General features: G+C 39.0%; 1 protein-coding gene and 1 long non-coding RNA gene across 6 annotated transcripts in view; both read left to right on the top strand.

The window, feature by feature from the left end:
- The window catches only part of p115 (General vesicular transport factor p115), a 33,063-nt gene extending 29,561 nt beyond the window's left edge, over positions 1-3,502 (top strand). For 4 of the 5 annotated variants that reach the window (XM_076200585.1, XM_076200584.1, XM_076200583.1 and 1 more), the window contains 2 exons: positions 488-694; positions 2,855-3,502. In XM_076200585.1, the coding sequence (XP_076056700.1) occupies positions 488-694; positions 2,855-3,055 (408 nt within the window). In that variant the 3' untranslated portion in view covers positions 3,056-3,502. The remainder of the gene's footprint in view (positions 1-487; positions 695-2,854) is intronic. The other variant, XM_076200587.1, reaches the window with a different exon arrangement.
- Positions 3,503-10,319: 6,817 nt separating this feature from the next.
- On the top strand, positions 10,320-11,116 carry LOC143034163 (uncharacterized). The gene is made up of 2 exons (XR_012967233.1): positions 10,320-10,743; positions 10,780-11,116. It is a non-coding gene; the product is annotated as an uncharacterized LOC143034163 (long non-coding RNA).
- The last annotated feature ends 3,276 nt before the right edge of the window (positions 11,117-14,392 follow it).

Here is a 14,392-nt window from a genome sequence, read left to right as displayed (position 1 = left end):
ATACAGGGGAGTGGAAAGTAGTTGTGTAAGCATGATATTTTGACGCAGCCCAAAGGGATTTCTCCCTGTCTTCCCCATTTTCTGTTTGAGGGGACAAGGAGGGAGGATTGTCTTGTAAGTGAAGCATTCCTGCTGTGGACGTGCTGTGTCTTGCTGCATTGCATCTGGCATGAGCAGTGGGTGGGGGAGCAGGGATGACCCTTCATCCACAGGAAGCAAAAACATAAGACAGAAATGGTGACGGATCAGTGTGGAATGAGTGATAGTGAAGGATGAGTGTTTCTTTATCTTCTATATAAAAAAAAAAAAAAAAGTCTTTTTAGGGCTCCAGTTTGTATGAGTCTTCTGGCAAGAGAAGTCATTATTGTTGTGCATAGGGGTTGAACTGATATGAATATGTATGGCTTGGAAATGTTCTCATCTTGTATGACAGGATAATTGATAGTTTCTCCTGAATGAATTAGTCACTTCCTCAAAAATATTCCAGATTAAAAAGCTAAATTCTGAGAAAACAGCACTTGAAAAGCACAATTCTGAGCTTCAGAGTTCCGTAGTAAATACTGAAGGAGAACTTTCAACAGCACAATCCAAGATTAAAGAACTTGAGTTGCTCGTAAATGAAGCTAAGAAAGTTGAAGATGTACCTGCAGTAGCCAGTAATAGTGATGTGGATGCTGTTCGCAAGGACCTTGAAGTAAGTATATTGAGATACGGAAGTAGTTTTAAGCATCCACTGGGAGAAGGGTAAACATTAAAGCTGTGTGTAGATGCATATATATTACTAGAGTGGATGCTTTAAGTAAGTATACCAAGATACAGAAATAGATTAAGTACATACATATACCAAAGACTTTTTCCCTCTTACAAGGGAGGTAGTCAAAAAACAGAGGCATAAAATCCACTCTCACCCTATCCATCCCCACATACTCTCTCTCCCTACCTCTTATCTTGGTTCCTCCTGGATGACTGGTCATCCCTGCATCTCGCCCACATAAGTACACACACACACACGCACCGGGTGGGGGGGAGATATGTGGGAGAAGGTTAAACATAGAAGCTGTAAGCAGGAGTTATGTATCATTAGGGAAGGGTAATAAAAGGAATGATTCTTAATTCAGTTCCCTTCATTATCACATCATTAATAAACAAACACTAACTGTACACATTAAAATCACCCTACACAGAATCCTGGGCAAGCACTATTTCACCAGTTTGACCTTGTCTATCACACTATGTATATGGTAACAGGGCTGTGGAGTCGGAGTTGGAGTCGGAAGCAATTACGGTCACTGGAGTCGGAGTCGGAAGCAATTACGGTGTCACTGGAGCCGAAGTCAGTAAAAATATACGAACTCCGACTCCAGTTAAATTTTAAACTTTATATAATGCCTTCATTTAGTCTGTAGAGTTATGCAGTGCACACTCCTTATAAGTAGATTCTATAAAGAAAAAATAATTTTACATACATACATACATATACCAAGGCTTTTTCCCCCTTACAAGGGAGGTAGCCAAAAAGGAAAAGGCATAAAATCATTCCCATCCATTCCATCCCTGAATACACTCCACATCCTCCACCCTCCCTCTTTTCTTAGCACCTCCTGGATGACGGGTCATCCCTGCACCTTGTCCACTGCCCTGGGTCAGAAGCAGTGTCGCAAATAATTTCATAAAATGTAATAAATCTCATCGTCTTATCTTTGTGGTCATTCCACTAAACCCCCAAAACGTCCTTGTGCAACGCTGGCTTTCAAATTTATACAAAGAGCGATAACATCCAAAGTATTACCTGAATAAATTAGATAAACACCTCCATTTTACACCTTCTGTTGACACAGTCACAGGAGCTGTAAAGTTAAGTCCCATATGTGTCATTTCCATCATTCCATCAATTTGGTGGTTTCTCCCACTGCTGTGTTGCCAAACAGTAGGATAATTATGATTTCAACTGTAGACTAACGCAATAATAATATCTCTTCTCTCCTTTCCCCTTCTTTGTCCCCTCTATACTTTTTAACATTGAATTATTGAAATAAGGATATTTAAAGTTGAAAAAAAAGTTTCACGTTTCAAACATGTTCAGCTGTATCTTGTATTGTACTCATATCGATAAGATCGGTTCCAGAACCAGAGTAATGTCCATCCCAATAATCGCATAGCAGGACCAGTATTTAGTTAAATCAAGAGGTACATTATAGAATCTTTATTTTACTGAATTTTCTTCAATATCCTTTCAAAAAATCTCTACTTCAGTAATAAAGTATTAATGAAGAGGTCAAACATAGGAAAGCCACACTATAACATATATCTTTATTCTTTGATATAAACCAGTTATAATGATATAAGTCTACTCAAGATTGGCGCGTATGTGTGTTGTATAGGCTTTATAAAATATGTAGGCCATAATCAGTTGATTACATGAATAGGAGTCAGGGTCGGTGGTGCCAAAAATAGAAGAGATGGAGTCGGAGTTGGTGGTTTTGTGTTCCGACTCCACAGCCCTGTATGGTAAAGCAAAGTTTTTGGTGGTACTCCATTGAACCTCCACCTTCCTTCAGACTACCAAGGTGTTCTCTTGTAGGCACAACACAACACAGCACAGCAACCCCTCCAGTAGGAAAGAACAGGGGCAATGGATTATTGATTTCATTATTCCAAGATTTAATGTTACATACATACACCAAAGGCTTTTCCCCCTTGCATGGGAGGTAGCCAAAAAACAAAGGCATAGAAACCATTCCCACCCATTCCATCCCCTACATACTCCACCACCTCTAACCTGTTCCCTCTTATCTTGTTTTGAATAGAGCTATTTACATTTTTCTGTAGTAATTGCTCCCCTTTTCATCAATAGATTTCCCTTGAAAGTCTGAAAAAGGAGCAAGAAGATCTACTTGTTCTGCTGACTGATCAGGACACCAAAATGGCAGAGTACAAGAAACGTCTGAAAGCTCGAGGGGAGGAACTAAGTGACGACGATGACGATGAAGATGTTGATATTGACATTAATGCAGTCTGTGATGCTGATGGTAATGATCAAGATGATTTGATGTAATATAATTAAAACCCAAGTTATGTGAATGCAGTGTGGAAAATAATTATCTTCCAGTTATGTATTATAAAATATATTTGGAATGCATAAGAAAACTTGAAGCTTTTGGAGTGCCACTTGATGGCCCTGTGATAAACTGTATATTCACTGACTCTGTATATTATGCTCGTAGCCTAAATTAATAAATAGAAATATTTAAATCAGTTGTTGCAATATAATTCAGCTAAGCACAGGCTATTTACAAGGTTTTATAAAGGTATTGGATTTTTTTGAGCATAGAAATATTGTTCCAAATTATTTTGTAGAATAACTTGTCTCCATCTTTAATGGTTTTAATGTTCACCATGACTGTTCTTAGTTGGTGTTTATAACTTTCTTTGTATCTTGGATTTGAATATTGTTGAGAGATAATAAAGATACAATTTTTATCTGTTGAAATTTTGTATTAAATTTTTTATTCATACCATCAATTGGAGGTATACCCTAGGAAACAAGTTGCTCCATTCATATGCTGGCACCAGTCCCTATGGTCTCTTCAAGCTACTGCTACCAGGTAGTAATAGTGAAACTACTAAAGATGCTATGGCAATATCAATGAACTGCCTTAGCCCGATAACCATGCTTTCGGATGACTGGTATTTGACACATCAAACAATTTCCAAAAATGCAACTGAATGAAAGTTAAATAATAATTTCTTTTAACCACAGCTACAGTGATGTCTCTCAAGTTACATGAAATAGTCTAGTATACTATATACAAAGGGCATTTTCCCGCTTACCAGGGAAGTAGCCAAGTCAAAAGGCATATACCCACACATTCCACTGTTATCCACCACCCCTTCCCTTCATGTCTACCATATCATAAGCCTTTTCTAAATCCATAAAGGCCTTAAAAACATCCTTACCTTTTCCCTAAACTTTCTCACATGTCTTGCTAATCTGATCCATGCAATCCCCACCTTTCCTAGACCCACACTATTCCTCACCAATTACTCCCTCTGTTCCTCTCTTAATCCTCTCAAAACGCTCCCATAAGCCTTTCCAACTACACTTGACAAAGTGATCCCTCTAAAACTGCTACACTCACATTTGTCCCCTTTTCCCTTGTAATATGGAACTATACAGGCAGTCTTCCGGTACTCTACACATTAAACCTCACTAGTCGGTCCATTACTACCAGTGTTGCTCCTTCCAAGTAAACTACAATTAAGTAAATATGATTAGGTAGATATCTGAATGCTCAATGCATTTCATGTTACAAATACTTTAACAGCAGCAAATCAGATATATCTATCCAATAGTATTTTATCAACAAATGAAAAAAAAGAAAAAAAAACTATCACCAAATAAATAAATGCTTTCATGTAGAGCATGTGGGGATAGCCATACATTTTCATACAGTGTATGAAAAATATAGTTCACCATGCTTTTGGATGACTGGTTTTTGACACATCAAAGCCAACTTCCAAAAATACAATTAAAAGATAGTTGGATAATAATTTTCTTAACCTCTGTTACAGTGATATCTCCCAAGTTAAATAAAATGGTCTAATATTAGCAAAATTTTCTCCGTCTTCTCATTTTTGGCATGAGGGGATGGAATGGGGGGTTGGGGTCACCAATTAAAGTATCCTTGCTGTGGATGTGCTGTGTCTTGCTACATTGCTTCTGAACAGGGCAGTGGGCAAGATGCAGGGATGACCTGTCATCCAGGAGGAGCCAAGATAAGAGGGAGGGTGGGGGGTGAGTGGAAATGGAATGGGTGGGAGTGGATTTTGTGCCTTTGTTTTTGGCTACCTCCCATGTAAGGGAGGAGGGGTGGGGAGGCTACAAGGTTCTTAAATAGAGTAGTTTCCTATGTTTGATAAAATCACCTGGTAGTTGTCAGAATAAAATAAAGTACACTGTAACTGCACCATTTGGGACCAACAATGAACACCTGAACAAGATGCTCCTGTAGTAGGGATGCCTGAGCTTCATCACTTCTATCCATCCAAAAAGCCCAACAAGTTTCATATCCACCCTGGGGGCCTGCTCCTAGGGGTTGCCACTTTGTCTTTAAACAGGAATTAAAAATTCTATCTACTTTCACATCTACCCAGGGCTTAGAAAGTTACCTTACGAAGACAGGCTCAGGCACCTTCACTTACACTCTCTGGAAAGGCAGAGTATGGGGTGATCTAATAGAGGTATTTACATACATACATATACCAAGGCTTTTTCACCCTTACAAGGGAGGTAGCCAATAGAGGTATTTAAATGGGTCAAGAGTCATGGGTGATGTATACAGGGTCATCATATTATGACAGCAGGGCAGGACTTGTAATAATTTTAAATTTATTTGAATTGAGCAAATTTAGATTTAAGAAGGACATGGCAAGAACTACTTTACCAATAGGGTGGTGAGCAAATGTAATAAATTTATCAACCATGTAGTGAGTGCTGAAACTATTGGTTGTTTTAAGAGAAGGTAACTTCATGGATGGGGATGATAGGTGGTAAAGAACATGAACTGCCTAGTGCAAACCTTATGGCCTTTTGCACTCTCCTCCATTCTTATATTCTTTTTGGCACTCGGAGAACTGACAAATAATGACGAAACCCTCCACTGGGATAAAAATAAAAAACAATAATAATGAATTGTAGGTCTCACTTCTGATACTACAATAATGACATTCAACTTGCACATCAATCATCTTAAAGTGAAAATAAATGAGAATATAAGCATACTAAAATCACTCACAAGCATGGAATTTATTACAATCCATTCTTGGGCCCAGTATGGTGACCAAATGCCTGTTCCACAAGGCTGCAAGTCCGGATAGAGGTAAAAGGGAGCAGGAGGCAGCATTCTCTTTGTTATGTATCTTGCAGGATCACCACTACCCCTCCTTCAGTGGTCCCTTTCAAGACAATGACCCGAACCAGAGTTTCTAATTCTTACTCATTCATAGTCTTTCCTCAGCTTCTTGTTTGATGGTGCATCCCTCTACATACCATTCCTTAATTTCCTTTCCATTACAATCTTCTGTTGGCATTCCACCTGGTTCCTCTTTCAATCTTTCATCAATCTCAACCTCTTCCTTCACAACACAATCAAGACTACCATCTTCTGCTTTAACATGAAATTCATCCTCATCCATCAGAGATTCATCAACATCCTTCTCCTCCATTACAACTAGTTCATCCATGCCATTCATCTTCTCATTTAAGAAATCTTCACCAAGATGATCTTTAATCACCAAATCATTACAATTAAGCTCCTCTTTGATAAAATGCTCCATATCCACATGGATGAAAGGGAAATCAGCAACAGTACCTTCACTGCAATTAGAGCCAATCCTATTACTAGTTCCCCTGATTATTCCTCTAGCATTGGATTTTCTTTGAGCACTCACTTGTTTTGATTTTGACTTTTGCACTCTCTTTGAGCATTTGCCCTTGCTAGAACTACTACCAGGACTCTCCTCAAGATCCTGAGTTGCCTGCTCCACAGAATGGGGAGAGTACTTGAATGGAAGCATATGGGTGTGGACAGAGCCCTGAAAGTCAGCAATGTTCCTTTTGGTGGCCATCTCAACCTGAAATATATGTAACATAATGTCAGGATGTAGAGCAAATCCTTTATTACGACCATTTATGAAAATAATTCTTAACTGATGAACATTCCATCTATTTTCTAATAAACAAACTAATTTTTTTTTACCAACACTTAATTCATGCATAAATTATCAAACTTTATAAGGAATGCAGAGAGAGGGGAGAAAGAAGCAAATGTGGGCAAAAATAAAGTGATAAGATATATAAGGAAAAATTATGGTGGCAGGTCAAATGGAAGTGTGAAAGGTAGCCTTACTAGCTCACTAGTTTCCTCCTCTTCGATAGACATTTCTGCTGATAATTTTGTGGACCATTTGAACTGTGTTGGGACCACTCTATGATTGAGTTGAGCCTTCACTGGATGATCTGGAAAACTAGAAAATTACTATCTTGCCTGTTTTTTGTGCCTATCATGAGCCATCCAGGATCAAGTTATATAATTACTAACAGTTAAAGTGTTGAGTTCACATTTCATTATTATTGGTTGGTACAACCTCCCTTGTAAGGGGAAAAAATCCAAGTTTCATTAGATAGAAAACCTGCAGCCACACAGTGGTTGACAACAGGCCTTGGGCCCTTCCACAGATCTCTCTGGACTGCTGTCTGTTACATTAGTGTAGGAACGTTCATGTCACTGACTGAATGGTAAGGGACAACAGACAGTTGTCAGTTGTCCAAGTGTAAAAAGGTGTAAGAAATATTGATGAAATTAATAAGAGAGAGATTTTGGGCTCAGTCCATAGACTAAATGTCGGCCCTTACGGTGCAGTCACACTGCACACAGTTTGCTGGGAGGGTAGAGGGTAGCTGGATGCCTAGTGGGTCAGAAGCAAGAACAAACACACATTATCTAATACAGAGGGTGGTGTGGGACCCTGCAGATCCCCTACACAAGGAAATTGGTGTCCTCAAAATATCCTGGGATGATATATCCTAACAATTAAATATAACAGGTTGATATGTTGTGCTGACTCATCGATTGGTATATTATGGTTGGGCCATCTTTCTCTGATGGATACAATAGATTACCTTGCTATAGATATTGAGCATGTAGCTTTTGATTCACTGAGTAGTATGGCAGGATAAGGCTAATATATAGGTTGGTAGGGATGTCTGTAGGTAGGTAGGATGATAGGGATGCCTGCATATATAGGTAGGTAGGATTGCAAATGGTTATATATTTGTAGGTAGGCAGGATGGTAGGGATGGGTAAACAAGTGGGTAGGTGGTCTAACGTACATGAATGGCTTGTGTGTGGGTGTTGGAGGTTGCATGTAATGCTGGTATATTTGGTGTTTAAAAATCAGCCCCAATGAAATTATATTTTTCGTGTTACTGTTCATCACTGAACTTCTGTAAATAGATGAGTATCACACAATTACTGGCAATGTTATCCAACTAATTAACACAAATTTTCTTCATGTAAATTATATTGTTTTAATATGAAATATGATACACTTAACAATATTAACCATTACCTTTAGCATAGTGATTTTGCCAGCTGACAGCTCCAGTTCCATTGAAATAATTTAAGAAGATTTCCCTAATTCTTAGAGCACTGTTTTGGAAACGATACTGACATGATCGATGTTGAAATCTCATTGGAATTGGTTCTTTGGGGATATTTGAATAAAGTGAACTAGGACCTTCTTTCTCAAGGATGTAGTTGTGTAAAACACACACAGCTTTAACAATTAATGTTGCTGTTTTAACATCTGTCTCAATTGTTTTGAGTAACACTCGCCATTTGCTACACAGAATCTCAAAACCACATTCAACACTTCTGCGGGCTCGTGATAATCGGTAATTAAATATTTTCTTCCTGTCATCAAGCTGTCTTTGGGGAAATGGTCTCATGAGATAAGGCAAGAGTGGGTATCCTTCATCAGCTACTATGACATAGGGAACAGTGATATCAGTATCAGGAAGCACATGTGGAGATGGCACATTAAGTTCTCCCTTTTCTAATAATTTGTACAGAGATGATGATCTGAAAAGTCCAGAGTCACTCTGTCGACATACCCCTCCAACATCAACAATGAGAAATTTGCCATTGGCGTCAGTCACCACTTGGAGAAATATTGAAAAATCTTTCTTGTAGTTGAAATATTTTGAACCACTCTTGATAGGACACTTAATTTCACAATGCCTTCCATCTAAGCTTCCAATGCAGTTGGGGAAATCACACTTCTGTAGATACGTTTCTGTTGATGCCAGCCATATCTCTCTTGTTGGATAAGGTAAATATTCCTCCTGAAGAACCTCCCAAATAGCTTTGCATGTTTCCTTGATGATGACAGCCACAGTGCTTTTTCCAACACAGAAATGTGAAGCCAATGATCGGAAGGATTCTCCAGTAGCCAAAAACCTGCCGAAATATTCATTAATTAAATGTAAGGAGTGAATACATAAAGTATATTTTATTCAGTCTCACTCCTAACAAGATTATTGTAGCATTTCATCTTTAAAAATGAGTGAAAATAATAATGATTAGTATGTATTGCTATGCTTGCCTTGATATGTATATAATGGCACTGATATATATTACTATCACATTATCAATCTTTTCTTTTTATAGAGAAAGCAGTCAAAGTCAAATGAAAGAATCTCAGAGATAACTACAGGAAAGACCTGAGAAATCAGGGTGCAAAAAGATCTGGACATGGTGCTCATGAATTGGGAACTAGTACCTGGCCCTGTTTTGGTCAGATGAGCTTTCTAAAAGGCCTGACTCTAAAAATTCAGATTTAACACAATGAATCTGCCTCGGTACTTGATGAGGAAGACAACAACATTGATATTGGTAATGAAACACAGTTTTCAGAAGCAAGTCATTATGATAAATATGTGCCACCTTCTCCACAGCCACCATCTCCATCAAAACACCCTATAATACTTTCTATGGACCATCAACATCTTGAGAATTTAATGCTGGACTATATGACTTCCAATGGGACTTGAGTGCATCAACTAAAAGAACTTTGTGCTAAGTCCCAGACACTGCCTGTTGTTGTAAGAATTTAAACAATTGGAAAATTATACTAATAGATCTAGTCCAACTTTTCCAGTATCAGATTCTATTGAAATACACATTCTACCAATCAGTTATGCAACATTACAAGATTCAACTTCTTTTACCATATACAACTACTAATGAACTATTACAATTACTTAGTATATTTTATTGAATTTCTTGAGAACTACAGTAATTACTTAGCACTGTTAATATTTTTCTTAAGTTATACAATCACTTAGCATATATTTCTTATTTATGTTAGGTGTGAATATATAATTACTGTGAGATGCATGATATAATTATTGTGAGATGCATAATTATGGAAAACTTTTTTAAAATGTGCAAACTGGATTTCTTTTTGTCACTTATTTTTCAGGCAGGATCAGAGGGATTGAGAAAGTTAGTGACAGAGTTTGGGATTGTGTGCAAAAGAAGGAAGTTGAAGATAGATGTGGTTAAAAGTAAAGTGATCAGATGTACAAGAGGAAAAAGTGCCAGCAGACTGGAAGTGAGTATTAAGGGAGACTGGAGAAAGTGTTTAGTTTTAGATACTTGGGTAAGGGAGGAGTGGAGGAGGTAAAATGTAGATTGTAAGAAGCAAGTAAATGCCTTGGGGGATTAAAAAGTGTAATGAGAAATAGACATTTGAGAATGGATGCTAAGAGGAGATTGCATGAAGGAGTGATTGTGCTGACAGCACTGTATGGAGTAGACACATGGAACACAAGAAAGGAAGAATGGAGGAGTTTGAATGTATTTGAAATAAGGTGCCTGAGAAATATGATAGCAGTTACTAGGCTGGATAGAGTGAGATACGAGGAAGTAAGGAAGACAACGGGGGTGGAAAGGGAGTTGTTGTTGTTGTTCCCTAGGCTGTCTGTCCAAGCAGTCCTATCTCTCCAAGGAATGCCACAGCCGAAACTGGGTTTTCCCACAAATCCTTTATAGAGTGTATGTTGTGTTGTTTGCGTGCATGATTGTATATAATGCAGTCTTCCATTATGTGTTGTATGGTATGGGGTGAAGTGTTACATCCTGGGCAGCTGTTCACAATGCGGTCATCCAGCCTCTTCTGGTAGCTTAGAAGTGCTGGGTGGTGGCTGCACCACAGTCTGGCCAGGTGGACTCTGTCCTTTCGTGGGAGAGAGGATTCAGAAGGGTGGATATCAGGGGGTCTGGCATGTAGCAGTGTGTTGTCTTTCAGTGTGTTAATGGAGCAGTGAGTGATATGATTATGAATATGTTTCCGGAGGCTGGTATTTGGTGGTTGTGGAGGAAGAGAAGAGAGTATCTGTGTGTGATACAGGTCTTTGGGTGTTGTTTTAATGTTTCTTGGTGTGTGTGGGTGTTCTGCTATGTAGTGTAGCGGGTGTGATGTGTTTGTGGTGGCTGCAGCAAGTGTTTGTGTGCCTCTCATGTCGAGGTGGTCCTTGACTTTGAGGACTTTAGTTTCATGGTGTAAATGGTCTGTAGGTGTTGTATTTGTGCAGCCTGTAATTGTTTTTAGGGCTTTGTTTTGTATAATTTGAAGGGTGTTGTGGTGTGGAAAGGGAGTTGGGAGATAGGGTTGATGAAAGAGTATTGGAATGGTTTGGACACACGGAAAGATTGAGTGAAAAAAAGACTAGGAATATACAGTGTATGATTGATGAAAGTCAAAATGTAACTCGCGTAGATCATGCAAATATATGCCTATATGGCCAATTTGGAGTATCTTGATATAACCTTATACCATTAACCATATATGTAGAATATATTTAATTTTGCCCCTGCCTACAAAAATTCCCGCGAACGCTCTGGTACCACGAACTAACAGTAAAGTCGGTAGCGATTTTTTATGAGTCGTGTATCTATATATTTAATTATCTATTTATTTCTTATTCTATTAATTTATCTATTTTTTTTATTTTTTTTTTGGGGGGGGTCTGCAGTGCAGAATGGCTCACCCGCAGGAGTGCGTGAAGCGGCCTGAAATACGAGACAATTTCCTCTTTCATTGTTTGGCTATATACTTATTCATCGCAAAGCGGAAAAAATCGTCCACTCTTTCTTCACTCAGACGGCGACTTTGTCCCCAACTGGGTGAGCAGCGTCGTCAGCCACGTTCTGTGTCTTCACTCGACGCTGTATGCGACAAGAAAGTAGCGGCGAATAGAAAACATTTTCTTTCTTGAGAAACATCTTTATAATTACCAGGTAAGGTTGGGTTAGGTTAACATAGGTTAGGTGTGGTTGTCTATTCTCCACTACGACACCCCCCCCCCAAAAAAAAATGGCATTGACGTTACTAATTGCGGTACATGCTTATGGGGGGTTCAAAATACTCAGAATTATATAAGATCTATCCAATGGCATATATAATTATTGCATATGTGAGATTGGTAAATAACTATATTTACCCTTTTAACATTTCCTTACCTCAGTGTTATGACCAATCTCTGTTCGGCACTAACTGGTTTTCTGAAGTTGGTTGTCATTTTTGTCAGACGAACTTCCAGTATGTTTAGTAAACAGTCAAATGTTCTAGGAGTCATCCGTAGATGCTCGAAAAAATTATCGTCGTACACGCGAGATTGACATTTGATTTCACCATGTCTTTTTTCCTTGTCAACGTCGTGAACCCAGCAAGAATTGCCGACATCTAAGTCATCTAATTTCAGAGATACAGACTCAGTTAGAAGCAATTTTCTAGAGAATTTTGACAGTGACATTGAGCCGAGTGGTCGTGAGCAGCACCTAAACAATGACGGACTCTCCGCGCGATTTTTCCCTCTTCCGGTGTGGACACGGCATGCCTTGCCTCTACCCTCCTAGCAAATCGCGTGGATTGTGGTCGCACTCTTGGTGACGGCACGCAAGGTATTTTCTCGCTAGCACGCTACTTGCTTTTGCTACTTCGTTTGAGTACTAACGACTTCAGTTTTGTTTTTTTCAAAATGTCAAATTACTCTTGCGTCATATAGTGAGAAGCTGAATGACGAACAGAAGTTAAGCCTATACAAACATTAGACATATTGTTAAGATGTTTTTACAGAAGTCTAGAATATTATGGGTTCGAGTGTGGAAAGGATTTTACCACCGAGAACGTAAAAAAAAAAAAAAAAAAAAAAAAATACACATACTGTACAAATGCAGCAAACACTTCGTAGATGAATCTGGACCTACTGATGAACCCGTCAACTGCATGCTGGAATAACTGTCAATACGCTGAATGTCGAACTTGGCTGCAGGGACATCGACCTTTGGAAATAGGTAGTATGTCGCCATTGTTATCTCTCTTTTTATATACGAAAGGCATCGAGTTTGTCCGCATTATCCGGGCACTTGGTAGTTTGCCCAACTGCCGATAGAGGTTGTACCTAATTATTAAAAATGACCGTTTAGTCCTAATAAACCAAAGAAACATTGGTTAAGAAATTAGGAAGTCAATTGAAGGTAAAGGATAAGAATTATTTTGTGAGTGGCCAAATATCCTTGTGCGTGGATTAGCCAGTTTTCGACGTCATGATAAAAACTGGGGAGTTTGAGTCTGCCATCTTCCTGGTTGTCACTAGCTGGGGTCACCAATTTGTAGCTTTCTGGTATGGACAACCAAGGAAGAACACCAAACTCCTGATTATACAGTAATCTCTATATCTTTGAATCACCGAATCAGGTAAGTATATGGGGAGCCTGAAATCCAGAGCTGGAGGTCCTCCATCGATGCTAAGAGAGAGAAGGTCTTGGAGCTGAAGGTGATTTGTTGCTGCAAAGGTTGGTGAGGCTGTTCTGAACTTGGTTGGCAAGAGTTCGTCCTTTTAAACCCCGCAGCAGGTTCACAAAAGGGTCCCGTCGGATTGTCTAGCCTGACTGGTCGCCTTCCCCTTGGCTGTGGGGTGTGTGAGCGAGCTGTGAGCCTTGGCGAGTGCATACGCCTTCGCTCCCGTTAGTGACGTCATCAATCTGGGTTGGGCTGGCCAGGGAGGCAGACGTCTCAGGTGTAGCCGGCGTCGGTGGTTGAGATAACGTCACCACATTACGACATGCCTCATAGCAATAGTGGTTAGTGGCTGGCATTTTGAAAAGATAAATCAAGGAGGATCCCGTCAAAATGGCCGATAAATGAAGATATTTTTCACAAGAAGATTAATAGTGTAGCGAGGCATACATATTTGTTTGTCCGCATGGGCCCTGTGCACAATAATTGGTGACGTCGATCAGCAATTGGGGTGTCGTTTTTTAGGATCTGTGGGGATTGCTATTGTATACACACATTTATTTGTCCCTTCAAAGAATTAATACCCTAACAGTGGAACATTGGCGTAGTGGGGAATAAACAGCCATTGTAACTGTTGATAATATGCAACGCAATCGATAGATTCCAATTAAATGTCCACATTTATTGGTCACTATAGAATTAATATAGAATTAGTGGAATATTGGATCATTGGTTCGATATATGTATATTTCCGCAAAATAGAATTTAAACACTTAATTTCGTTTAAAAGTGGCAACACACTAGGCACTTCTCACTAGCATGCTACTTACATTTGCTATTGCGTTTGAGTAGAAGCGACTTCGGTTACAATATTCTATACATCATAAGAACATCTCGACAATGTATCTAACATTCGTATAGATTTAACTTATTTTGCTTCGTCATTTAACTCCTCACTTTATATGATGCAAGAGTAATTTGACATTTGGAAATTTGAAAAACAAAATAACGTAACCGAAGTCGTCTG

This window comes from Oratosquilla oratoria, chromosome 17 (genome assembly GCF_046742065.1).
Source record: "Oratosquilla oratoria isolate Oo_2021 chromosome 17, ASM4674206v1, whole genome shotgun sequence".
Classification (NCBI taxonomy): Eukaryota; Metazoa; Arthropoda; class Malacostraca; order Stomatopoda; family Squillidae; genus Oratosquilla; species Oratosquilla oratoria.
This window is presented reverse-complemented; position numbering and strand designations above follow the sequence as displayed.